Source organism: Vipera berus (genome assembly GCF_964194415.1).
Source record: "Vipera berus genome assembly, chromosome: 5".
Classification (NCBI taxonomy): domain Eukaryota; kingdom Metazoa; phylum Chordata; class Lepidosauria; order Squamata; family Viperidae; genus Vipera; species Vipera berus.
This window is the reverse complement of record NC_138207.1, coordinates 15,960,718-15,985,284: the sequence shown is the minus strand read 5'-3', so window position 1 is coordinate 15,985,284 and position 24,567 is coordinate 15,960,718. Positions and strand designations below refer to the sequence as shown.

Sequence of the window (24,567 nt, the reverse complement as noted above, 5' to 3'; positions counted from 1 at the left end):
TTATCCAGTGAGCCTGTAGGAATCCTGTCCTCATTGCTCCTCAGTGTGACCCAGGTAACCATTAATGCCTGCTTTTTCCCACCATTATCTGTAATCTCTGGACATGTCAGACCCACCAGCTCTATTAAATCTCCCCACTCCAACTCTTCCTCTTCTCTCCCTTTAGGTCAGGGGGTCTTCAAACCTGGCCCTTTTATGACTTGTGGACATCAACGCCCAGAATTCCTCAGCCAGGCACGCTGGCTGAGGAATTCTGAGAGTTGAAGTCCACAAGTCATAAAAGGGCCACATTTGAAGACTTTTGCTTTAAGGGGGAAAGAGGGGAGCCCCCATAAGCATTTTCCAGCCCCTCCCCTGGGGTCCAAATCCTGAGAAATCCAATATATCCCTCTCCCAAGAAGGGTACTTATTCCACGTGTAAGAACCCTTTATTAGGTGTGCTGTGCTGCAGTAACAATTTATGTGTCCTGTGATAACAGAGCATTCTCTACTTTCATCATTATTTCTTGGTGATGCAGCAACCTCCCAACTTTTATTTTTAATGAGCTTCTCCTATGCCCAATAGGCTAACCTCTTGTCGTCTCACCGCTGTCTAATTCAGCGCCTGGAAACGGTTGCACTTGGGGACGACCTCTGTGACAGAGGGGAGCAGGTCACCCTGTTCCTTTTTAATGACTGCCTGGAGGTAAGTCTGCAGTGACTCATTTGGCTGTGACATCCTGGAATGACTTGCAACTCGGAGGAATAAATAACATCCAAATACCTGGAATCTGTGAAGGGCAACTTGAAGGCCGTTTCTTTTTGTCCTCAGCAGAAGGCATTGTGCTATGTGTAACAGTCACTCAGCTGGTAAGGACTGCTGGGAAAAAAAATGTCAGAGAGAGTACTGCATTCTTAATGCTTTGTAACTCAGTTCTGGGCATCGCTGAGAAAGCCAGGAGAATTTGCTGCTGCTGCTGCGGCTTGCTACAAGCAAGGAAAACTGGTCAGAGAGAAAAGAGAGGCATTGTCATTAGAGTAATTAAGAGACCCTTTCAGTAATTCCTTCTGGCCAAACGAAAAACACGTTTTCACTGATAGCATAGTATAGTTATGATTTACTTAACAGGCTTGCCTAAGATCCCATTGGACATGGTCTCAAAACCAAGACTTAAGTATTGACAAATCAGAAGCTTAGGTTCATATTACATGGGAAGTCCAAGTCAAACATAGATCACACTGAGCTAAACTGTGGCTTGTTTACATGTAGTTTATGGAAGGAAATTTCATAATGGGGGGGAGTTGCACATTATGGTAAGACAAAACCAAACAAACCACAATGGGTGTACGCGACCCATGAATTGCTGAGTTATGATAAAAAGTTTACTTTTATTAAACCTAGAGATTATAATAATTACAGAATTTAATCCGATCTGGACTCCTTTTTTTGCTTTCTTTAGGTGGCAATTTATTCATAAGATAAAAGGTGGCAGCTTATTCAAAAGATAAAAAAGATAGGTGGCAGTTTATTCATAAGATAAAACAGCCCTCCTTTATCCCTCAGATACAAACAGATTCACTCAAAATTGAATTCTGCATCTAACATTGTATCTAACATTGTACAGTGTACTAGGTTCGTCTCTTAGAAATTGTACCAGATGTGCGGATCTTGCTAGTTTGTGTAACTTGTCAGCTTTTGCTGCATTCAGCCACAGCTGTCCCTATTCTATGATATACTTTCTGTGCGTCAGCTGTTCTGGAAGATGCTTGGTTTCCATCTGAACATGTAGCTTTGATAGACTGTCGCTTTTAACACTCAATTCATCTGAGTAAGTGAGCTTTCCTTCCTAATTTCAGAGGGCTCCAAAAATGTTGTGTTGTTCTGATATGCTTTTGCTACTGGGACTGAATGCCACAATGTTTGATTGATAAAAATGAATGTGTTCATATCTCTGTGCATACAAGAAGATATTCTGCATGATCTGCAGTTTCTGTCTCAATATACCAGCTATGTTGAAGAAAGCATCCATTGTATTGATTCTTGAACAAATGCCTTAACAGACTAATTTTTCCAACACTTATTCCAACCCAATAGTTCACTGTGTGTGTGTGTGTCTGTCTGTGTCTGTATGTATGTATATGTATGTGTGTGTATACACACACGTGCGTGTGCACGCACACACACACACACACACACACACACACCTGAAAGGAGACTTGACACTCTTCAAGTTTTGTTGTCCTTTCTATTGTCGCTTCATCCTAACATCTGCTTGATGCCCAACAAGCCAGAGAACATGCTAGATTGGTTTTCTCTTCTTAGTGGATTGATGGATTATGGTTAACACTGTTATAAATCATTAGTATCTTGGTGGTATTTACGGTTCTGGCACTGTTCCAGGCTCTCAGGATAGGGTCTCAGCAGCCTGTAAATTCTCATGGGACTTATTTCTGTTTAATGTGAATCAGTAACAGGTCTATGTCAGGTAATTCTGTTTTGCTGCTTCTTGGGCTCCAAAAATGTCCACACAAGCTGTTATAACCAGAAATTACTGTTGGAAAAATACCGAGCTTGGGGAAAACAAACTAATCAAGTTTCAGAGGCTTGAGTCTAGCACAGGGGAGGCCATAAAACACATGTTCATTATGGTCTGTCCAAGTTGCATCATTAAGGATGTATAGCCTTCCATGCAAATCTGCCCTAAATAGCCAGGAGTGAATCTGAACCCAGTCCTTCATCTTTGATGTTAAACACTTCAGCAGATGGCCCATTGAATTTTAATTGCCAGGACCATAATACTGTGTGTGGGTTGGTTTATAGTGGAGTTACTGGTTGCAAAACTCAGCTACCTGAGAATCTCAATACTCGGGGAGAAAAAAAAGCCTACCTTTTCTTGTTTTGTTCTAAATATCTGTCTTGCTTTTCTATGCCACTAAAGGCTGCCATGAGGCTACCGTAAAACCTAGCTCAAGTAAAATCATAAAAACCAGAACAGGAACCTTGATGAACAGCAAATTAGAGTCTCCCGCTGAAATAGAAAAATCCAGCCAGTACATACCTTTATTTAGATTACCAACACGTATCCAAAAATATGCCGAGGTATGAGTTCTTTAGTTAAAACACGCCTATTTGTCTTCAAAGCTGTTAGATCTGGAGCTGTTAGAGGAGCTTCCATATGGCCCAGTCCTTGCTCCCAAGTTTATAATACAAGATACACATAGGAAAAGAAATAAGATAAAAGCAAATCCAAATATCAGTTTGTAGATTTGAGAGTTGTAGAGTAGATTTTGTGGCAGATTGTAGAGTTGAGAGAAGCTGTTTGGGGGGGGGGGGGAAAGAAAGCAGAATGCATGGTCCTAAGCTCTGGGATGGAATTACCCTGGTTCTTTGTTGCAGCTTGATGAAATGGCTGCTGTGAGATATGACTACTGAGAGAGGAATATGGACTTTTTCAGTCTTCTAAAGACAAATTATAAAGGAATACAGCAGCTCTTCTGGGGCAGGCCATGTAACAACCTGGACGTCAATAGTTTCTTTGTGGTGGATGAATATGAAATGAGGTGAACTGGTACATGTAGTAAATTTCATAGGGGAGGAAGAGACAAATTAGGAATCAGAAATCTTATTCTGTCAATGCCATTTTGTAATCTTGTAAAGCATTTGTAACTCTTAACTATTTCCAGGGATTTCTAAGAAGTGACCTGTAATGGGGATGACATCACTGTGAACATAATAGCAGGCACAAAGTTTACAGAGTTTAATAGGTTCAGACAACGCTCGATGAGATTGAAGTCATGATTCTGTGCCCTCTCCTTAACTGGAAGATACAAATCTAAGATACAAAGATATTAAGCTCTTTTTATATCCCACTTTAGTGCAAAAGCCATCACAAAGCAGCTTATCTAATAAATCATAAATATTATGGGAAACATTTAACTACATTTATAGACTTAACATTTATAAATTTATAAATTTATAAATTTAACATCTATAGACTTTCAGTTATAATGTGTACTGCAACTCATTTGGTGGTCAGGTTGATGCTTTTAGGCTGAGGTTCCTGTGCCTGTAAAACTACATTATTTGATTATGGTTATTTCTTTATCAAGATGGCTGACAGTGGTATTGCAAGCAGCCTGAAGAATCTTCTGCGGAAGTGCAGGTTTTGTTATTTGGCATATTTGCAGAGAATTGGCATAAGATCTAGGCCACTGGGTATCCTGTTGCAAGATAATATGGATTGCACATCCATTGACGTATGCTCAGTGGAAAGGGATTAGGTGAACTGTAGTTTCCCAAGCCTGGATGGCAATAGATTGCCTAACTCTGCTTTCAGATAATTATGTCACCCTCCAGACTTATGTCTGCTTGCATAGCCTGGATTTAAAAATGGAAGGGATATATTTAATTAGCATACCCTGATTCAGTGCTCTGCTCCTGGCCATATGCAGCTTGGGGACATTTTGTGAGTACAAGGCAGAGGAGAAAAAGAGGAAGGCAGCATGCGGTGTTGAAGAGAACATAAAATCTCCAAATTACTCTCATAAAAGAGGGGGCCGCCTGGCGTTTTAAGAAGAAATTCTGAATCCTTACATTGCAATTGCTTAGGCTTTTGGAAAGCCATTGTTGGCGGCAAGACTTGTCATGCTAAAGGTCTTTGTAAACACTGGAACTGCTTTCTCACAAAAGGTTTCTTTGGTTTTGTGACAGATTGCGAGGAAACGGCACAAAGTCATCGGTGGCTTCAAGAGTCCGCACGGCCACACCAGGCCACCAGCCTGCCTCAAGCACATCATCCTCATGCCTCTGTCTCAGATCAAGAAGGTACTAGACATCCGAGAGACAGAAGGTTAGAATTTTTCCAGTGAATTGCGGGGAGGGTAAGCTTTCAACCCCAACATGGTGTCTGCAGAGACCTCCTCAAGACTGTTCAGATTGGGGAAGACTTAAACCAATTAAGTGCTGGAGGGTTTGGACATGGCTGAACAGTGAGATCTCCTCCAAAGAGGTTTTGCCTGGCAGTCAGGGAACTGTAAATAGCCATTAAAAGGAGCAGAGAGAGAAGGCAGTCAAATGTCAGCTTGTGAACTTGTATTTGTAGAAAACCCATCTCAAAGCTTTTAAAGTGCACAGCTCTTGCTTTTCTTTTGCTATGCGCTTTGTTCAATGCTTGTCTAAAAATAAAGCATCTCATGTGGGTGTATTAACCTTTAAGAACAAAGGTTTATATGACTGGCACTTTAATCTTAAGCAGCAGTTAAGCCCACATTCCTGAAATCTTTTAGTAGGCAGATGCAGCTTCCTCTCTCTCCCCCCCCCCCCACTCCCCAGATTATGGCATTTACATTGCTGTAAGCCTTACTAAAATCAGTGTGACTTTGCTGGAGAGACAGCACTGAGACATTAATTTCCCTTGTTTATATCACCACTTACTGCAGCAGCATTCTGTACCTTGGAAAGATTACTTTTCGATAATTGGAGAAAAAGTTGCTATGAGCCAGCTTCCTACAGCTCGCTCTCAGTGCATACCTGTAAAATAACTGGAGCTGTAAGACATGAGTTGCAAGATTCTATGCATTTTTTGTTTTGCTACTTTCTTTCTTTTCCTGAATTTGGTGCAGCAATGTAATAATAATGATAATGATAACAACAACCACTACAATAATAATTGGAAGGGACCTTGCAAGTCTTCTAGTCCAACCCCCTGCTCAGGCAGGAAACCCAATACCATTTCAGACAAATGGTTGTCCAGTCTGAAATGTACTATTGACTGTCCTGAGTGAAAATCAATCAAAGTATATTCCTGTGCTTGGGAACATTAATTAAAACCCAGTTTTCAAAGTTGAGTTTTATGCGTTTATTTGGAGTTGGGTTGAAAGATGAGTCAGCACAAGATTGGCGAGGCGGGGGGAAATTGTATATGCCACTAGAGCTTTAGGAACTGTAGATCAAATGAAAAGTATGGAAGTTCAATGCAATAGAAGAGTACTGCTCTTCGTCTGCTAATTAAGTTCTCCAGCTAACTATATGTATACTTTCTCTCCTAGAAAGCGTGAGGGATAGGTTTTATATGAATATGAAGCAAAAAGAAAGTATACTGAAGAATAGTATTTAGTATTTTATTAAATTTGTATACCGCCCTTCTCCCTTCTCCCGGGCGGGGGGTTAGCTGTGTTCTGATTGGGTGGGGGTGTGTTTTGAATGGGGGCTGTGTTCTGATTGGGTGGGGGTGTGTTTTGAGTGGATGGGCTGGTCTCAGCTGCCAGCCTTAGACCTGAACTGGTGAGTTGTGCTGCTTTTGTTCGGCTCCGTGTTTGTGGTGGTGCCATGTTTTTATAGTGGGTGTCAGTTTGCTTATTGTGTGGTTTGGAGGGGTTTAAAGTGGCTGATGTTGCAGCTGTAGTTAAGTTTCTGTTTTGTGGTTGTGTGTCGTTATCGTTGTGGGTTCAGATTTGCTTTTTGAATGGTTGTGTGGTGGTGATGTCATGTGATGTTATCATGAGTTTGGGTCTGGTATCATTCTTGGTGGTTGGGACTCGTCCGTTAATCAAGGCAGGTTTCCAAATGGCTGGTAGGCGAGAGGTATCATCTCGTTTGTTCATGCTGTGGGGGTGTTTTTCTATCTCAATGGCTTCTCTGATTATTCTGTTGTTAAAATGTTCAATTTTGGCGATAGTTTTGGTTTTTTTAAAATCAATTTCATGTCCCGTGGCTTCAAAGTGTTGGACCAGAGATGAAGTTTGTTCTCCCTTTCTGAGTGAGTTTTTGTGCTCTTCAATGCGTGCACTTATTCTTCTGTTGGTCTGTCCGATGTATGTGGTGGGGCAGGTGGTGCATGGGATTTCGTATACTCCTTGGTTTTCTAACCCAATTATGTCTTTGGGGTTTCTTAGGATGGTGGATATTTTTCTGTCTGTGTAGAATGCTGTTTTGATGTTGTGTTTTTGGAGGATCTTGCTGATTCTGTCTGTGGTCCCTTTTAAGTATGGGAGGAGGGCTTTGCCATTTTTTTGTTCTCTGTCTTGGGTTTTTGTGGGTGTCTCTCTTCGGATTAAATTGGTAATCATGTTTCTTTGGAATCCAAATATATATATATATATATATATATATATATATATATATATATATATATATATATATATATATATATATATATATATATATATATATATATATATATATATATATATATATATATATATATATATATATATATATATATATATATATATATATATATATATATATATGTATATATATATATGTATATATATATATATATATATATATACCGTATATACTTGAGTATAAGCCGACTCGAGTATAAGCCGAGACCCCCATTTTCACCCCCAAAAACTGGAAAAAGTTCGTGACTCGAGTATAAGCCGATCCGCCGTTCTGCAAGCCTCCGCCGCCAGCAGAGGCTCGATCCGCCATTTTGCAAGCCTGAATACACAGGAATACCCTGTGTGGCCGCGGCTCTCGGGGAAGCCCTGGCTGTCCGCTTCCTCGTTCCACGCTGCCATTCGGGGCCCGCGCGTTCCCTGGGCAAATCGCGGCGCCCAGCAGGCGAGGAAACACGCCCGCTCCAGTCGCCCCCCCTTCCCTCAGGAGACGCGAAGCAAGTGACCGCCCGGAACTTACCGAGGACTTGCGCGCGGCCGAGGCTTCGGTGCTTCCAGGATCGCGCGCACCTCTCCCAAGCCGCCGCCGTCCGGAGACCTGCCGAAGTTTGGGGAGATTTGGGGAGGTGCGCGCGCACCTCCCCAAACCTCCCCAAACGTCAGCAGGTCTCCGGATCTCCGTGCCTTGCCTGCCTGCTTCTTTCGCTCACCCGTGCTTTCTCTCCCCATCGCTCACCCGTGCTTTCCCCCCCCATCGCTCACCCGTGCTTTCCCCCCCATCGCTCACCCGTGCTTTCCCCCCCCATCGCTCACCCGTGCTTTCCCCCCCCATCGCTCACCCGTGCTTTCCCCCCCCATCGCTCACCCGTGCTTTCTCTCCCCATCGCTCACCCGTGCTTTCCCCCCCCATCGCTCACCCGTGCTTTCTCTCCCCATCGCTCACCCGTGCCGCCCCGAAAATGCCGCTGCCGCTCGCCCGCTTGCTCGCTTCCTCGCCCGGGGACCAGCACCAGCCAGCCAGCCCGCCGGCGAGAAGCCCGGCCCGGAGGTGAGGGGAGGGAGCGGAGTCGCTCACCCGTGCTTTCCCCCCCCCATCGCTCACCCGTGCTTTCTCTCCCCATCGCTCACCCGTGCTTTCCCCCCCCATCGCTCACCCGTGCTTTCTCTCCCCATCGCTCACCCGTGCCGCCCCGAAAATGCCGCTGCCGCTCGCCCGCTTGCTCGCTTCCTCGCCCGGGGACCAGCACCAGCCAGCCAGCCCGCCGGCGAGAAGCCCGGCCCGGAGGTGAGGGGAGGGAGCGGAGTCGCTCACCCGTGCTTTCCCCCCCCCCCATCGCTCACCCGTGCTTTCTCTCCCCATCAAAGATTCTTGGAAGTAATGGTTGGAAAAGTTTGCAAGTCTTTGGGAAAGTTCAAGAAGTGAAAGGAATACCCTCCTCTTGAAAGACCAGATAAGGCAGACAGGGAGATGAAGAGTTCAACCGAGTTTCCTCTTTTGTTCAGGCATCTGCACCCGCTGCTTTTAAACTCGCCTGGCGCTGCAACGGCACCCGTTTTCCCCGGCGAGTTTTCCCTACCTGGCCCCTGCAGAATCGCGGCGGCGCCCCCGGAGAAGCCTACCCCGAGGCTGCGGCCGATTTTTCCTTCTCCTAGACTCTGCCGCCCAGAGCGTTGTTTCTCCCCCTCGTGCGTGCATGGGATGAGGCGAGAAACCAACAGCCTGCGTCCGTCTCTCTTTATGTATATTTCTGTATATATCTTATCTCGGGATCTAGACCTTTCGAAGGAGAAGGGGCGGCTGGAGTTCGTGAGTTGCTGTGGGACCCAAGGGTTGGGGGAAGAGAGATGGGAGGGAAAAGGGGAGAAACCTGCCGCTGGCTAGTTCTTTGTCTGATCGGGGAGCCTGAACAAAAGAGGAAACTCGGTTGAACTCTTCATCTCCCTGTCTGCCTTATCTGGCTTTTTGAAACGCACCACCGGCTGCTCCGTCCAGAAGCCCAGATTCGGGAGGGCTGCTTGGCTTCCACTTGAGCCCATCTATGTCCGCGGGCCCCCCCCCCACTACCCCTAGACCTCCGCCGCCGGCGGAGGCTGGATCCGCGCTCCGCAGCGGCAGGGCGCGGATCCAGCAGAAAGAAGCAGGCAGGCAAGGCACGGAGATCCGGAGACCTGCTGATGATTGGGGAGGTTTGGGCACCTCCCCAAACCTCGGCAGGTCTTCGGATCTCCGTGCCTTGCCTGCCTGCTTCTTTCTGCTGGATCCGCGCCCTGCCGCCGGCAGAGGCTTGCGGAGCGCGGATCCAGTGTGTGGGGGGGGGAAAGCCCTTTAGCAGGATTTGCCTGCATGCCGGCGGAGGCTGGATCCGTGCTCCACAAGCCTCTGCCGGCGGCAGGGCGCGGATCCAGCAGAAAGAAGCAGGCAGGCAAGGCACGGAGATCCGAAGACCTGCCGAGGTTTGGGGAGGTGCCCAAACCTCCCCAATCATCAGCAGGTCTCCGGATCTCCGTGCCTTGCCTGCCTGCTTCTTTCTGCTGGATCCGCGCCCTGCCGCTGCGGAGCGCGGATCCAGCCTCCGCCGGCGGCGGAGGTCTAGGGGTAGTGGGGGGGGGCCCGCGGACATAGATGGGCTCAAGTGGAAGCCAAGCAGCCCTCCCGAATCTGGGCTTCTGGACGGAGCAGCCGGTGGTGCGTTTCAAAAAGCCAGATAAGGCAGACAGGGAGATGAAGAGTTCAACCGAGTTTCCTCTTTTGTTCAGGCTCCCCCGATCAGACAAAGAACTAGCCAGCGGCAGGTTTCTCCCCTTTTCCCTCCCATCTCTCTTCCCCCAACCCTTGGGTCCCACAGCAACTCACGAACTCCAGCCGCCCCTTCTCCTTCGAAAGGTCTAGATCCCGAGATAAGATATATACAGAAATATACATAAAGAGAGACGGACGCAGGCTGTTGGTTTCTCGCCTCATCCCATGCACGCATGAGGGGGAGAAACAACGCTCTGGGCGGCAGAGTCTAGGAGAAGGAAAAATCGGCCGCAGCCTCGGGGTAGGCTTCTCCGGGGGCGCCGCCGCGATTCTGCAGGGGCCAGGTAGGGAAAACTCGCCGGGGGAAACGGGTGCCGTTGCAGCGCCAGGCGAGTTTAAAAGCAGCGGGTGCAGATGCCTGAACAAAAGAGGAAACTCGGTTGAACTCTTCATCTCCCTGTCTGCCTTATCTGGTCTTTCAAGAGGAGGGTATTCCTTTCACTTCTTGAACTTTCCCAAAGACTTGCAAACTTTTCCAACCATTACTTCCAAGAATCTTTGATGGGGAGAGAAAGCACGGGTGAGCGATGGGGGGGGGGAAAGCACGGGTGAGCGACTCCGCTCCCTCCCCTCACCTCCGGGCCGGGCTTCTCGCCGGCGGGCTGGCTGGCTGGTGCTGGTCCCCGGGCGAGGAAGCGAGCAAGCGGGCGAGCGGCAGCGGCATTTTCGGGGCGGCACGGGTGAGCGATGGGGAGAGAAAGCACGGGTGAGCGATGGGGGGGGAAAGCACGGGTGAGCGATGGGGAGAGAAAGCACGGGTGAGCGATGGGGGGGGGAAAGCACGGGTGAGCGACTCCGCTCCCTCCCCTCACCTCCGGGCCGGGCTTCTCGCCGGCGGGCTGGCTGGCTGGTGCTGGTCCCCGGGCGAGGAAGCGAGCAAGCGGGCGAGCGGCAGCGGCATTTTCGGGGCGGCACGGGTGAGCGATGGGGAGAGAAAGCACGGGTGAGCGATGGGGAGAGAAAGCACGGGTGAGCGATGGGGGGGGAAAGCACGGGTGAGCGATGGGGGGGAAAGCACGGGTGAGCGATGGGGGGGGGAAAGCGGCAGCGGCATTTTCGGGGGCAGCGGGTGAGCGATGGGGGGGGGGAAAGCGGCAGCGGCATTTTCGGGGGCAGCGGGTGAGCGATGGGGGGGGAAAGCGGCAGCGGCATTTTCGGGGGCAGCGGGTGAGCGATGGGGGGGAAAGCGGCAGCGGCATTTTCGGGGGCAGCGGGTGAGCGATGGGGGGGGAAAGCGGCAGCGGCGGTTGTTGGGGGCGCAGCAGGCGAGGCAGCTTCTCTCAGCAGCCTGTTCCGAACGAACGGACAGTTCTTTTTTTTTGTTGACTGGAGTATAAGCCGAAGTGGAGTTTTTCAGCCCAAAAAGTGGGCTGAAAAATTCGGCTTATACTCAAGTATATACGGTATATATATATATGTGCATATATATATGTGCATATATATATATGCATATATATATATATATATATATATATATATATATATATATATATATATATATATATATATATATATATATATATATATATATATATATGCATATATATATATGCATATATATATATGCATATATATATATGCATATATATATATATGCATATATATATATATATATATATGCATATATATATATATATATATATATATATATATATATATATATATATATATATATATATATATATATATATATGCACGCACACACACACACACGTAATCTTACCTTACTTTTCTATATCTGTAGCTTTGATACAGCTTAAAATTCAAGCCATGATTGTGGAAAGTGGGCTTTCTGAAATGTCATAGGTCACTATAATTCAATATTTCTCAACCTTGGCAATTTTTAAGATGTGGACTTCAACTCCCCAAATTCCCCAGCCAGCAGTACCAGTATATTACTGCAATATTACTGCAATCTAACAGTGGGAAGAGAGTGGATGTTCTCAAGGGTCTGACCTCTGTCTCTGAAGACATGTCAAATGCTGCTATTTTGAATTCTCTGCGTGGACTCTTGGTTGTGGTTGAGTGTGTAGATATTTAGCTTTTATGTCTTCATTCGTCTATATATCCAGCTTTGTCCCTTGGGACCCTGTACCTTGTCTCAGCCACTGCAGGTTTACAGTGGCTCCATAAAACATCGTGCAGCATTATTATCGCTTAATTAGCTTTAGTCGTGTAGTTTTCGGTGGCTGGAGAAACTACCCACTATTGGTCCCAGAGTTGGGAAATTCTCATAGTAGTGGATGCTTTTAATAGCACTTCTTTTGGTCTTTGAAGCCCAGTAAATTAAATTCTCCGGTAGCACAATTCCGCTGTATTGGGTAGCAATTTGAAGCTTCCAGTAAGCCATGAAAATGAGAGCTAATATGGGGAGAGGAAATTCAGCTAGATATAAATATACAAAGAGCCAATTATATATTGATATCGTTTGCTTGTTAATGTTCAGGACTATAAATGTTAGTTCTTACCTTGACTTCATGTTCTCTTCAATATTCTCTAGTACATGCTTTCCTCCTTTAATTGTTTAATTCTTTTTTTTTTTTAAAAAAAATTCTTTTCTCTACAGACTGCCACAAAGCCTTTGCATTGGTTGTACGGCCACCGACGGAGCAAAGCAATCTTTTGTTCACTTTTCAAATAACAACTGAAGAACCTCTCAAGGAGGATTGGCTGAAGATGCTGTGTCGGCATGTAGCAAACACAATATGCAAAGCAGATGCTGTAAGCACTTGAGATGAAAGTTGATGAGGAGCACATCTTATAGAATGAGTTAATAGAACAGGTGACCTCTAATCTGGAGGTTGGGAGTCACATTTGGGATTTCTCAAACATTTATGAGTATGCTCACAAAATGGCTGAGCTATTTGCCAGAAGAGTACTGAGGGACTCTTGCCATCTTCTCTAGCCTCCCAGGTTGTTCTGTATTCCATCATCTCCTTGTTTTTTGCCTGGAAAAAAATCCCAATCAAGCACAAGGGAGCAGCTTCCCACCACTTAATTCCCTGAAAGTGCTTAGGAGGTCCACGTGAAGCCCAGAGGCATTGGTGGGATTTATTTATTAAGCCTCATTTGTATTGCCACCGACTCCTTGCAACTCTAGGCAGTTAAAACCCAGTAAATGAAAAAAAGGTTAACAAAAGATACTATTCCTAAAAGAAATATATATTGCTGACTTTGGGGCATCTTCCTACTCAAATGCCCTGTGAAACAAAACAGTCTCAACCATTTTTCTGAAGATTGCAAGGGATGCATTTGCTCTCTTAAAGCATGATATTTCGGGAGGGAGCAGAATTTTTGTGAGGATCTGGTTTTCTGAGAGCCCTTACCACTTCCTCTTCCAGCATTGGAAGCAACGTTTTGCTAGACAAAGGTGGGTAGACATATTCTACCATGTACACCTGATCCTAAACCTTGGGCTCTGCAATGTTTTGGATTTGATTCAGAAAAGGTGCTTCAGAGTGAGAACCAATGTAGCATCTATCTGGGGCTCATTGAAGCAGCCTCCTCTTTTTCTGGTCTCCCATGGCCGCTGAAGAGGGACTTTCCCTGAAGTTCCAAAAATAAATGTGGCTGCTCTAATGAGCCACAGACCAGTGCTGCATTCACAATCCTGCTGATTCCAGATCATCTCTTCTGAATCAGATGCGAAACATTGCATTGCCTTCAATCCAAATTCAAGTTATCCTTGAAGCTAATGCTTTGCTTCCCAGTATTTTACTGTCTACTTTTTTAAAAAATTGAAACTCTTAAACCAAAAGCAATAGGATCCAGCAGGCATCAAGGAATATATTGTTGGGCATAATAGTTGTCTCTGGTCATGTTGAGGTTATAGGAGATCTGTGTATGACAAGTAAACTTATTATTGCTATAATCCAGGTATGTTGGCAGAGTTCTAATGAGTACATTGGCAAATCCTATTCATGCTTTGAGCAGTCAGGGGATAAAACCTGCAGATTATAAAACACTCCATAAACCAAGAACCAGATTATTACGTAGACATTGTTCCCAAATGGCACAGTAATGTCTTTTAGGTAGTCTACTGGCAGACACTGGTGTTAGAAATATAAAACTTGAATGCTGCAAATTGAATAGCACGGAAACATCACCACTTATGGGCCTGTTTTATATGTCAGCCTTTGTGGCATGAGGTAAATTCTTGGCACAGCAAGGTTTCCTTTTTAGGAAGCATTTGTGCCATGATTGTTGGCTCTCTGACAAGATTCTTCTTGGGAAAGCTGTCTGCTTCAATTATTTTAAGATCTGTTTGTTTACCTTCTTTTTATTTAAATTTTCTGAGATTTTTAGTATTTTAGAAATTATTCTTTTAGCTGCCACGTTTTTGATTTTGTCCAAATGCAGGGTAAAAATAAGTTGGATAAAATTAGTGGAGTTTTATGTTTTTGAGATGCCCACTTGATTGATTGGGTTCTCCAAATCAAAAGCAAATAAGATCTGTTTTGGAAATAAAATGAATCAGGTACTATTGTTCTGTACCAGCCTACTACCGGCCCTGCAGAAAATGCAGGGACAACCCCTTTACAAAACGGCAAGAGGCTGGAACTAAGCCTGCCAAATTTATTAACATAAAACAGAGCAAACAGAGCAAACACGAACCATGAAACAGGAGCTATTCAAACGGTTGCCTTCAGCAAACCAGCCCTCCCACACATTCCCCTTTTAAACAGTTCAGGGCGTGGCTTCTCTCTGCCTCCTTCTGAGGTGCCCCATTGCCTTCCTCTGTTTACTCCTGATTGACTGCCTCCTGCGTCGGGCGTCCTTGAACAGGGCCAGCTGTGGGTCATCTTCATCCACGCTGTCAGGCTCACACAGCTGGGTCTGCGTCGTAACCAGATGAGAGGGGCCTGGCTGAGGGCTCTGCGGAGCCTCAAGGCTATCCTCAGCAAGCTCTCCATCACCCCCTCCTCCTCCTCTGAATCGTCCGACCCAACTGCCGAACCCACAGGCTGACCCTGAATCACAACAACTATAATATACTGTATATATAATAAAATATAGATGGACAGTTTGGTCTAGTAGTTAAGGCTAGAAACTGGGGGGTTCTGAGTTCTAGTCCTGCCTTGGCCATGAAAATCAGCTGAGTGACCTTGGGCCATTCACATACCCTTAGCCCAAGTCACTCACAAATAGTTGTGGGGAAAATAGGAGAAAGAAGGAATATTACATACGTTTTCTGCCTTGAATTGTTTATTAAAAATAAGGTGAGGTATAAATTACATTAAAAATGTGAGGTGTATAGACATGGAAGGAAGAGAAGGAAGGAAGGAAATTATTTAGAACACTTGCTTTTCTTGTCCACAAGCATAGATTGATCATACTCTGTTACCTAATGTATATCTTAGGCTGCAATGGTAAATGAATGTCACAGATATATGCTCCATTGAGCTCTGAAGTTTTCTGAGCACATATAAAACATAAAATAAACTGTCTTTTAGACCAGGCCGCGGCATGCCAGAAACCAGTCCATGCAAACCAGCGAAGCTGCATCCATGGGATGCAGGCAGCACACAAAACCACATCCCTTCTGATCTGCAAAAAACCCCCTCTCTCCACGGAACCGGTCCCTGGTGCCCAAAAGGTTGGGGGCCATTGCTGTAGACGTTGTGATAAATGATATGGAGGTGTCAGAGAACCCATCTCCAGGTTCAAGATGAACCTGTAATTCAAGCTGAATTACAAATAGAGCTTAGATACATGTTCTGCTTCAGCACTGCAAGTCACACCTGTCCTTCCTGCGTCTCGTGACGCATGGCTTATCTCTCCTTTTCTAGCATAAGGGAATCTTGATTTCTTGACTATGTGTGGCTTGTATCCTTCCTTCTAGAAAAAAACCCAAAACCTTTGTTTTCCTCAAATTACTTGTACACCATTGCCACATGGTGGCAGCAGAGGCTTAAAACCTGATTCCCCTTCCCGCCCCCCCCCCCTCTGTTTGCCAAATAAACAGTAGAAAGTGTTTATATTGCGGTCAATACCAGAATAATGTGCCAGATGTAATGTATAATTTGTCTACTATGGAAAAGTAGGCTTGTGAATTTTGGGGAGTTACCGTCCTGCTGGGTTTTTGAATGTGGATTTGAAATTTAAGATGGCTTTTTTTTCTTTTACCCTTGAAGCTAATAGTTGGGACTTTTTCCTGCCAGGAAAACCTTATTTATGCCACTGATCCTGATTCAATTGAAGTAAACACGAAAGATGTGGATAGTACATTGAGTAGAGCATCACGGGCCATAAAGAAAACCTCGAAGAAGGTAAGAGGCTTAGCTTGAAAAGGACTTGCCTCCTTGAATTCTAAACTGAGGACACAATTCATTTCCCTTAGCTTACATAGGAAAAAACCCCGTCATCTTACTGCCATAGTCTGATGTCAGGGTCTTGGTTGCTTAAGAGGACCCTCTCCGCAAAACCCATATACTTTTAACATAATAATGCCGCTTGGGGGGTGTATGAAAGCCCTAATAAGCAGGCATATACATAGAATGAAGGCTACTGCTAAGCTTGTAAGCCGCCCTGAGTCTTCGGAGAAGGGCGGGATATAAATGGAATTAAAATTAAAAAATAAATAAATCCCTGTTAGGGCGTTATTTTTTTAAAAAAAAAAACAGTTAAAATCATCCTCGGCAAGACTCACGGCCTGGATTTTTGATCCCACTATGATAAAATACAGGTCTTTAGTATTTTCCAAGTTCATTTAAAAAAGAAGAAGAAAAGAAACAAGGCACTGGTACATATCCTGCGCTTCTGAAGAGATTGTGAAGCCATGCCACTCTTAATTTACTTCCTATAGGAAAATGGATGCGGTGGCTCAGTGGGTTAGGACGCTGAGCTTGTCGATCAGAAGGTCGGCGGTTTGGCGGGTCGAATCCCGAGTGCCGCGTAATAGAGTGAGCGCCTGTTACTCGTCCCAGCTTCTGCCAACCTAGCAGTTCGAAAGCACGTAAAAAATGCAAGTAGAAAAATAGGGACCACTACGGTGGGAAGGTAACGGCGTTCCGTGCGCCTTTGGCGTCTAGTCATGCCGGCCACATGACCACGGAGACGTCCTCGGACAAGCGCTGGCTCTTCGGCTTTGAAACGGAGATGAGCACCAGCTCCTAGAGTTGGAAACGACTAGCACGCATGTGCGGGGGAACCTTTACCTTATAGGAAAATGATGCCAAATACAGTAGGAGAGAAATTTGAACAAATGGCCTGTAGAATAACTGGAACGGGTAGGGCAGAGGAGAGAAAGGTTGCAAAGACTGACAAGGAAGGAACAGCTTTGAACTGAACGGCTTAGCCTGAAAAAAAATGTTTCTTTTAGAGCTTTTCATCTGCAGTGTTTTCTGTAGGGATAGGGCAGACATGTCAAACACAAGGCCCGGGGGCCGGATCCGGCCCGCGAAGTGGTTTCATGTGGCCCGCGAAGCCATCCTGGAAACAGTGAGGGAACGGCCCCCACTGCCTTGGCCCTGGCCCAGAGACCCTCTTTCTGCCAGAGACCCCCAGATCTGTCCCACTCCTGCCCAGGCCCCCATAGGCACCCTTGATGAGAACGATGTAGAGCTGGCCACGCCCACCCAGTAGGCCATACGCACTCTAGCCACGCCCACCCAGTAGGCCACGCCCACCCCGGTCACACCCACTCCAGACCCCTGAGGGCAACCGTAATGCTGATGTGGCCCTCAATGAAATTGAGTTTGACACCCCTGGGATAGGGGGTGTGTCTTTCTCCCTGCCAACCTCTTCAGCAGAGAGGCATTTCCTCCCCTCCCCCCCAAAAAAAAATATTCTTCCTTTATTTATTATTTCCTCTTTTATTGGGGAAATGACTTTCGGGTAATGCCGTGTGAGACAATGAATACAGGTAGTCCTTGACTTTCAACAGTTCACTTAGTGACTGTTGTAGTATCCCGGGGTCATATGATCACATTTTGCAACGTTCTGAGAAGCAAAATCAGTAGGCCAAGCTTGTAAGCTGCCCTGAGTCTTCGGAGAAGGGCGGGATATAAATGGAATTAAAATAAAAAAAAATAGATAAATAAAAATTTAACAACTGGGGCAAGAAAGGTGGTAAAATGGGAAAAAAATTCACTTATCTGCCTCGCTTAGCAACAGAAATTTTGGGCTCAGTTGTGATTGTCCGGCGAGGATTACCTGCACTGATGTTTTTGCTAGCCTTGCTAACATTAGAACGTTCTCACAAACCGTTGCCTGGATATAATTTCACCAGCTGGGGAGCTGCTTAAAATATACACCCTGTGTTTCCCTCTTTATTAGAGTTCTCTTGTCAATCACTCCGAGAATAGTAAAATAAATTAAGAGCAACAAAGCTCGTAGCCGAACCTAATTCAAGCAGGCTGTTGAAGGATTGAAGTTGAAGGAGGCTTCTGTCCTATGCGCCTACCTCCAATTTGCACAAGGAAAGTGAAATGTAAATCGGTAAAACGTCAATATTGTAAAAAAAACTAACCAGTCCAGCAAATCATTTGAAAGTCTACGACAGAGCTGCATGACTGCTTTAAAGGAAAGGAAATTTGAACTTGCAGTGTATATTTATTTATTTATTTATTTATTTATTTATTTATTTATTTATTTATTTATTTATTTATTTATTTATTTATTTATTTAAATTCCATTTATATCCCGCCCTTCTCCGAAGACTCAGGGCGGCTTACAAGCTTAGCAGTAGCCTTCATTCTATGTATATGCCTGCTTATTAGGGCTTTCACAACACACCCCCAAGCGGCATTATTACAAAGTCAGCTTATTGCCCCCAACAATCTGGGTCCTCATTTTACCTACCTTGGAAGGATGGAAGGCTGAGTCAACCTTGAGCCTGGTGGGATGCGAACCTTATGTATATAACAGTGGTGGTGAACCTTTTTGAGACTGAGTGCCCAAACTGCAACCCAAAACCCACTTATGCATTGCTGGGTTCCGGGGGTGTGACCCGATCCGGGCGTCAGAGGCCTGCAAAATCGGGGGGGGGAGGAGCCCTAGGTCTGGGCAGCAGAAGCATTTTGCAGGCCTCCGATGCCTGAATTGGGCCGCTGGAGCATTGTAAAATGATCAGCCCGGGGGGGGGGCGTGAAATTGCTCCGGAGCTTTACCTGGACTCGTGCTTGCAGCTGCCTCCACCATCCAGCCCGGATCCACCCGGCTCTTGCAACTGCTCCCTGACTCTCAGTGCAGAGAGAAAGAGTAGGAGCACGTGGAGAGGGGGCGGGGCAGCTTGGCCCCGCCTCCCTCTTGGGTGATGGTGCGCGTGCCATAGGTTCGCCACCCCTGGTATATAAGCTGAAATGAGATTGCAACATTCTACGAATCATAGAGTACTTAAAAGTCAGCACAATCTTTTTGGAAGATTTGGAACCAACTTAAGTATCGGGCACAACTTCTTTGTTTTACCCATCCCTTTTTCCATGTCAACATTTTGCAGGTTACAAGAGCATTCTCTTTTTCCAAGACCCCAAAGAGAGCGCTTCGAAGAGCTTTGATAGCCCACAACAGCGTAGACGGAAGGAATTTCTGCGCCACTAGTGAAAGCTGTTTGGGGAGCCGCCTTGCCAGTACTTCATCTTTAGCAGTAAGTGACTTGACTGGGGAAATCAGGGCTAATATGCAAGCAAAGGGGGAGTTCTGGGTTGTGCTTATTGGAATAATGGACTTGCTGATATCACCTATTTTAATTTTCTGAAGTCGTGCCAACTATCTGGTCAGTGTGGCTAGAAGATAGTAAAGAATAGAATCCTCAATAATAATGAAATATTTTCCAGTAGTATCCTGAAATAATAATTTAAAAAAAGCACGAGTGACATGCTGGAAGTTGATTTAATTGATATCAAATGAGAGATTTTTGAGAAAACAAAGCAAACTTTTTCAGAGTATCTGAAAAAGTTTAAAAACAGTTGAATGACCATAAAGACCATCTAATATATAATGACATTGTTTGTGTAGTTGGAATTTAGAACCTTGACAAGATTGTTCAAATGTTACCAACATCCCATATAAACAGAGACAGTGAGTTTTGCCTTTCATCACTGGCCTGTGCAGACATGAATTTACACATGTGAATGACCAAAGGACTGTATGAAGAACCAGTTACAGGAAAAGCAATTTGCTGAAAATATTCAAACTATTAACTTGAACCAAGGATTTGGGGAGAAAATTTCACTAATAGAGTTAAAATGAATTTGTATTTTCTTTAGCCACCCAGCAAGGGGTTGGACTAGATGACCTCCAAGGTCCCTTCCACCACCACCATCATCATCATCATCATCATCATTATTATTATTATTATTATTATTATTATTATTATTATTATTAAATGCAAAAGCCTGTGATGACTGACTTTCCTGTTCTCCTTTCCCCAACCAGACCAAACTTTATATTTTTTGCACATGAGATCAGAACAAAATCATGTTAAAGGAGTTCTGTTAAACTTTAGCACTTTAATTACTTCAGCAGTGCTTGAAGGGCAACAGATTCTCCTTTGCTCTTTGTCTTGAGCAGATTTTGATGTGTTCAAAGAAGAAAAAAATTCTTTTACTACTGGTCATTATTGTTACAGTCTTCTGTGTCCTATTTTAGCATAGAGGTAGTTCTCAACATACAGCAGCAATTGGAATTGGAATTTCCATCACTAGGCGATGTGGCTGTAAAACGTGGCCACATTGTTTGCCGTGGTCCTGGTTGCTGTTGTTAACCAAATCTCATAACTGTTAAGTGAGGCAACTTCCTGATGCTTCCCACAAGTGGGGAAAATGGCAGGAAGTTGCATGGTTCAGACACATCAGTGGCTGCGCCAAGTGGGAGAGGGAGTGAGGGGGTTCATAAAAGGGACAGGTCAGAGAGGATGTGCAAGGCTGTGTGAGAGAGGTGTGTGGGTTGGGTAGGGTGCAAGAGGGTGCATAAGAAGCACATGTTGGGGTCTGAGGGTTGCACAAGAGGTGCAGTGGGGATGTGGGGATGCACTGGGTGTGAGGAAGTGCAATGGGATGCATGAGAGGCATGTTGTGGTTTGCGGAGGCTGTCCTGGGGGACCATGAGTGGCTGGCATAGCACAAGCAGAATTGGACAACTTGCCACAGCCAACTCGCCGCAGGACAATTTAACAATTCAATTTATTTATTTAAAACAAAAAAAAATATTTTAATTTTTGTCTTTCACATTTCATTTTGTCCCTCCTTTGGCATCCTTTCTTTAATGATTCTATTCCACCACTTCTTTGATATTAGTGTCACTCTTTCCCCGCAGCAAGTGGTCCCGTGGCCAGTTGGCTGCAGCAGATTGGTCATGGCAAGTTGGCCGTGGTGAATTGTCATAGATCCAGCACAAAGGTAGACGGGCTGGGGGAGGGTGCATTTGTGGGAGAGACTTATCCCAGCAACTTGCATCCTTCCCTGACTTTTTAAGGAAACACTGACTTTCTGAAGAAGTCCAAGCCAAGGTTGAAATTGGCAATCCCATGATCATGGGGCAGTGTAACAGGTTGTAAGTGGGAATCCAGCTGCCAAACGTGCAGATCACAATCACATGACTGCAGGGGAGCTGGGATGGCTGGAACTCTGAAGTCCAGCCCTAGCTACCTTCTGCAGCTCCATCATAATCTTGGTTGCAGGCCAACAATTGCCTCTATTCAGAAGTGTGTATATGGTATCTAAATTTCAGCGTAGTTGATAGGAAGTCAAAGGAACAGAAATAGATGCTTAAGTGACATTCAACGCCTTTTTGTTTATCAGAATCTACTCGGACCCAGTGCATGTGCTTTATAATTTGTATGGTTATTAAGGTTAAAGTAGATCTAAAGGTTTAAACAGCTGTTTGATGTTATTTAGGGATATCTTTATAGAGAAGGAGGTGTCAAATGCTTTCTTTATCTTAATGCAACTGCCAGCTTCTGGTGGCCTTATGCTAGAATGAGGTTTTTTCCCCCCTTCTGAAAGATTTATATTACTGCAACAGCTGAAAAATTAGTTATATTGGTAAGAAAATCATGATCAGGGAACAATAGATCTTGTTCAGACTGCCTCGAATACGTTCCACTGTTGGATTGAAAGGACGTTCTTGGTATTTTGATTTGAAGAGTAGCAGAGCTCTAATTACAGTTAAAATCTGTGTTAGTGAAAGCAAGTATGTAAAATCCTTAAATCTGGCTTGGATGCAATATGTAGATTAACCTTGTTTTCTTCCTCCTTCCTATATTGTTTTTAGATGATGCGTACTGCTTCTACACACAGCTTAAATGGACTAATTAAACGCTCCCTTAACATACAACGTTCCAACTCTATTGACGGGACCTCCCAAAATATTAGATCTCGACCTCTAGTCCGTTCTTCCCATGATCTAGAAGGACGAATGGCTTCCAGCTCTGAAAACTTAAAGAGCTGCTCTCTGACCAGTTGTTATCCAAGCACCAGCAGTGATGAAGTTTAAGCTGCTTAAAGTGAGCATCATCACTTTGGGGGCACTTCTTGGAGACAAAATATGGCACATGGTCTATCCAAGATCTAATAGATTCTGGCTCTCTTTGGATTCTCCGGGCACTATCTTAATCTTTTGATTTAACAATCTGTGTCGGATAAGATAATGCTTACTTCTGGGTTTCTTCTCATGTTTATGATAGTTTTGAAATGTTAGATTACCCTCCCCCTCCTTTAAAAGCACATTTAAGGAATGCAACCAAGAAATGATTAAAGCAAGAATTGACCACATCCAGGATCTCCTGGTCTAGGAACTGCCAAGATGGTTGTGTAGAGGCCCTCTCAGTCCCTGCCCCTTGCTCTTTCAAGAGCAACTATGAGTCCAACAGGACCATCTCTTTCAATGAAAGTGCCATTTGGTCCTAAGAAGATAAGATTTGTTATAAATAAGCAAATCATCTGTGTTTTTTTTTAAGATTGGAAAGCTTGGTAGGGTGAAACTGTTCTTAAAATCAAATAACAAACGAGGTCTTAAGTGTTTTCCTCTCTTTTGAGGGTTGGTTACATCAGACCTGAACGTTGCAGGACATAAGTCATGGGAAGCTGTCACTTAAAATAAATGCAATGTACACACAATAGTGTTGCTGAAGGCACATGGAGTTGTTTTTCTGATGAAAAAGGGGGTAAGAAATTCCATACATGATATTCAGGACATTTGGAAGATGTTTTAGAATTAAAAAATTTTTTTTCTCATTCTGTTTCCCAAAATAGCTTTGATTATGCTTCTTCCCTCCCATCTCATTTTGAAAGGTATATTATTAATATATTTTTTTCTACAAGAGATTATATGTCTTTAACGTTTGCTTTTTCCTCTCTTCCCCCAAACAATACAGAGCATCCATTCTCCTTCCTTGATCAATCTGCCATCAGTATTTGAAAAGAGAAGCCACACCTTCAGTCGATCAACTACTCATTTGATATGAAGTGGGCTGGAAAAAGTGCAGCTTAACGTGATGTGGGCCAAAAGAAGTCCTAAGTGTTCAGGCAACCAACCATATGCTGACATAAATGGTGGTACTTAGCACTTAGTGGCGATTAGTTAAGTTTTAGATAACACTAAGTGAAACCACCTGGAATTCTCTGATTTTGTCTGCCGAGCAAATAAAAGATGGACCTTGTTACAGATAACGTATTAGTTTGCACAGATTGCTTTACATGGGGATATTTTGCTCAGTGTAAGCCATTCATTAAAATGAACTGCATTTTTAATAGCCTTTCTACATTGGATGTTGTCAAGTAACTACTGCATGGATGAATATCGAAAGTAAAATATTTGTTTCACCCCTGAAATAGAGATAATAGACTTCCTTTAATATAGAAGCCTTCAATATTCTATCAAAAAGAAATATTTTTTTAAAAAAAACTTATATCTCAGCGTGACAATGGGGTGATGGATTCTAGACAACCTCTATATCTGCCTGGCGATTTAAAATTTAGCTGCTGGTGGGGTTTTTTTTTAGTTTTTTTTTTTTACTTTTGCCCAACAGTTTGGAAAATCTATAGAAGTGGAAGCTCCTGGAAAAATAATTGTAGATAATTGTATTGACCAGTTGTTGTGTTTTTTAAAAAAGAAGAAATTGTCTCTAAAGCTTTGTGAAACACTTCCTTTATATAGACGTTTTATGCACATATTTCAGATGTGAGATGAAAATGGAGATCTAAGTTTAATATCTACAGCTGCTATTTTTTTAATTCATAGTCTGTCATATAAATTGATTTGAAACGTTAACCCTTTGATTTTCCTGTCCGCTCTACTTCTGGTAATTTCTTTGCAACATGAAAAATAATGAAGTTCCCAGAATCTATTCCTCCACTCATTCTGGGAATTAAATTTCTGCACACAATAAAAAACTCTCTTGCTGCCTTTATTTGCAGGTGGTATTGGATAGGATTCTTTAGTCTCCATCCTCTTAATGGCATCCTCGCTACATACAAGTTAGTGTAACTTAAGACTATACCTTTATCACTTTTTTTTATCTTCTTTAAATACTGTTCTAGCAGAAACTTTTCAAAAATAAACCAAACCGTGTAATTTTGTATGTATAATCCCATTGATTGTATATGCTTTGTCCTAACTTCCGTAATAACACTTCTGTTTCAGCAGCGTGGACAACTCAGCCTACTCTGTTGCTTTTTAAAGTTTCGTAGAGGAAAAAACAGCTTTTCCAAGCTTATGTATTC

General features: G+C 44.1%; 1 protein-coding gene across 1 annotated transcript in view; it reads left to right on the top strand.

The window, feature by feature from the left end:
- Positions 1-22,339, top strand: part of ECT2 (epithelial cell transforming 2) — a gene marked incomplete at both ends in the record, with an annotated part of 46,326 nt that extends 23,987 nt beyond the window's left edge. Inside the window, 6 exons of the mRNA XM_081330127.1 lie at positions 566-685; positions 4,691-4,829; positions 12,471-12,625; positions 16,066-16,173; positions 19,344-19,490; positions 22,118-22,339. Of these exons, the coding sequence (XP_081186253.1) occupies positions 566-685; positions 4,691-4,829; positions 12,471-12,625; positions 16,066-16,173; positions 19,344-19,490; positions 22,118-22,339 (891 nt within the window). The remainder of the gene's footprint in view (positions 1-565; positions 686-4,690; positions 4,830-12,470; positions 12,626-16,065; positions 16,174-19,343; positions 19,491-22,117) is intronic.
- Between the last annotated feature and the right edge of the window lie 2,228 nt (positions 22,340-24,567).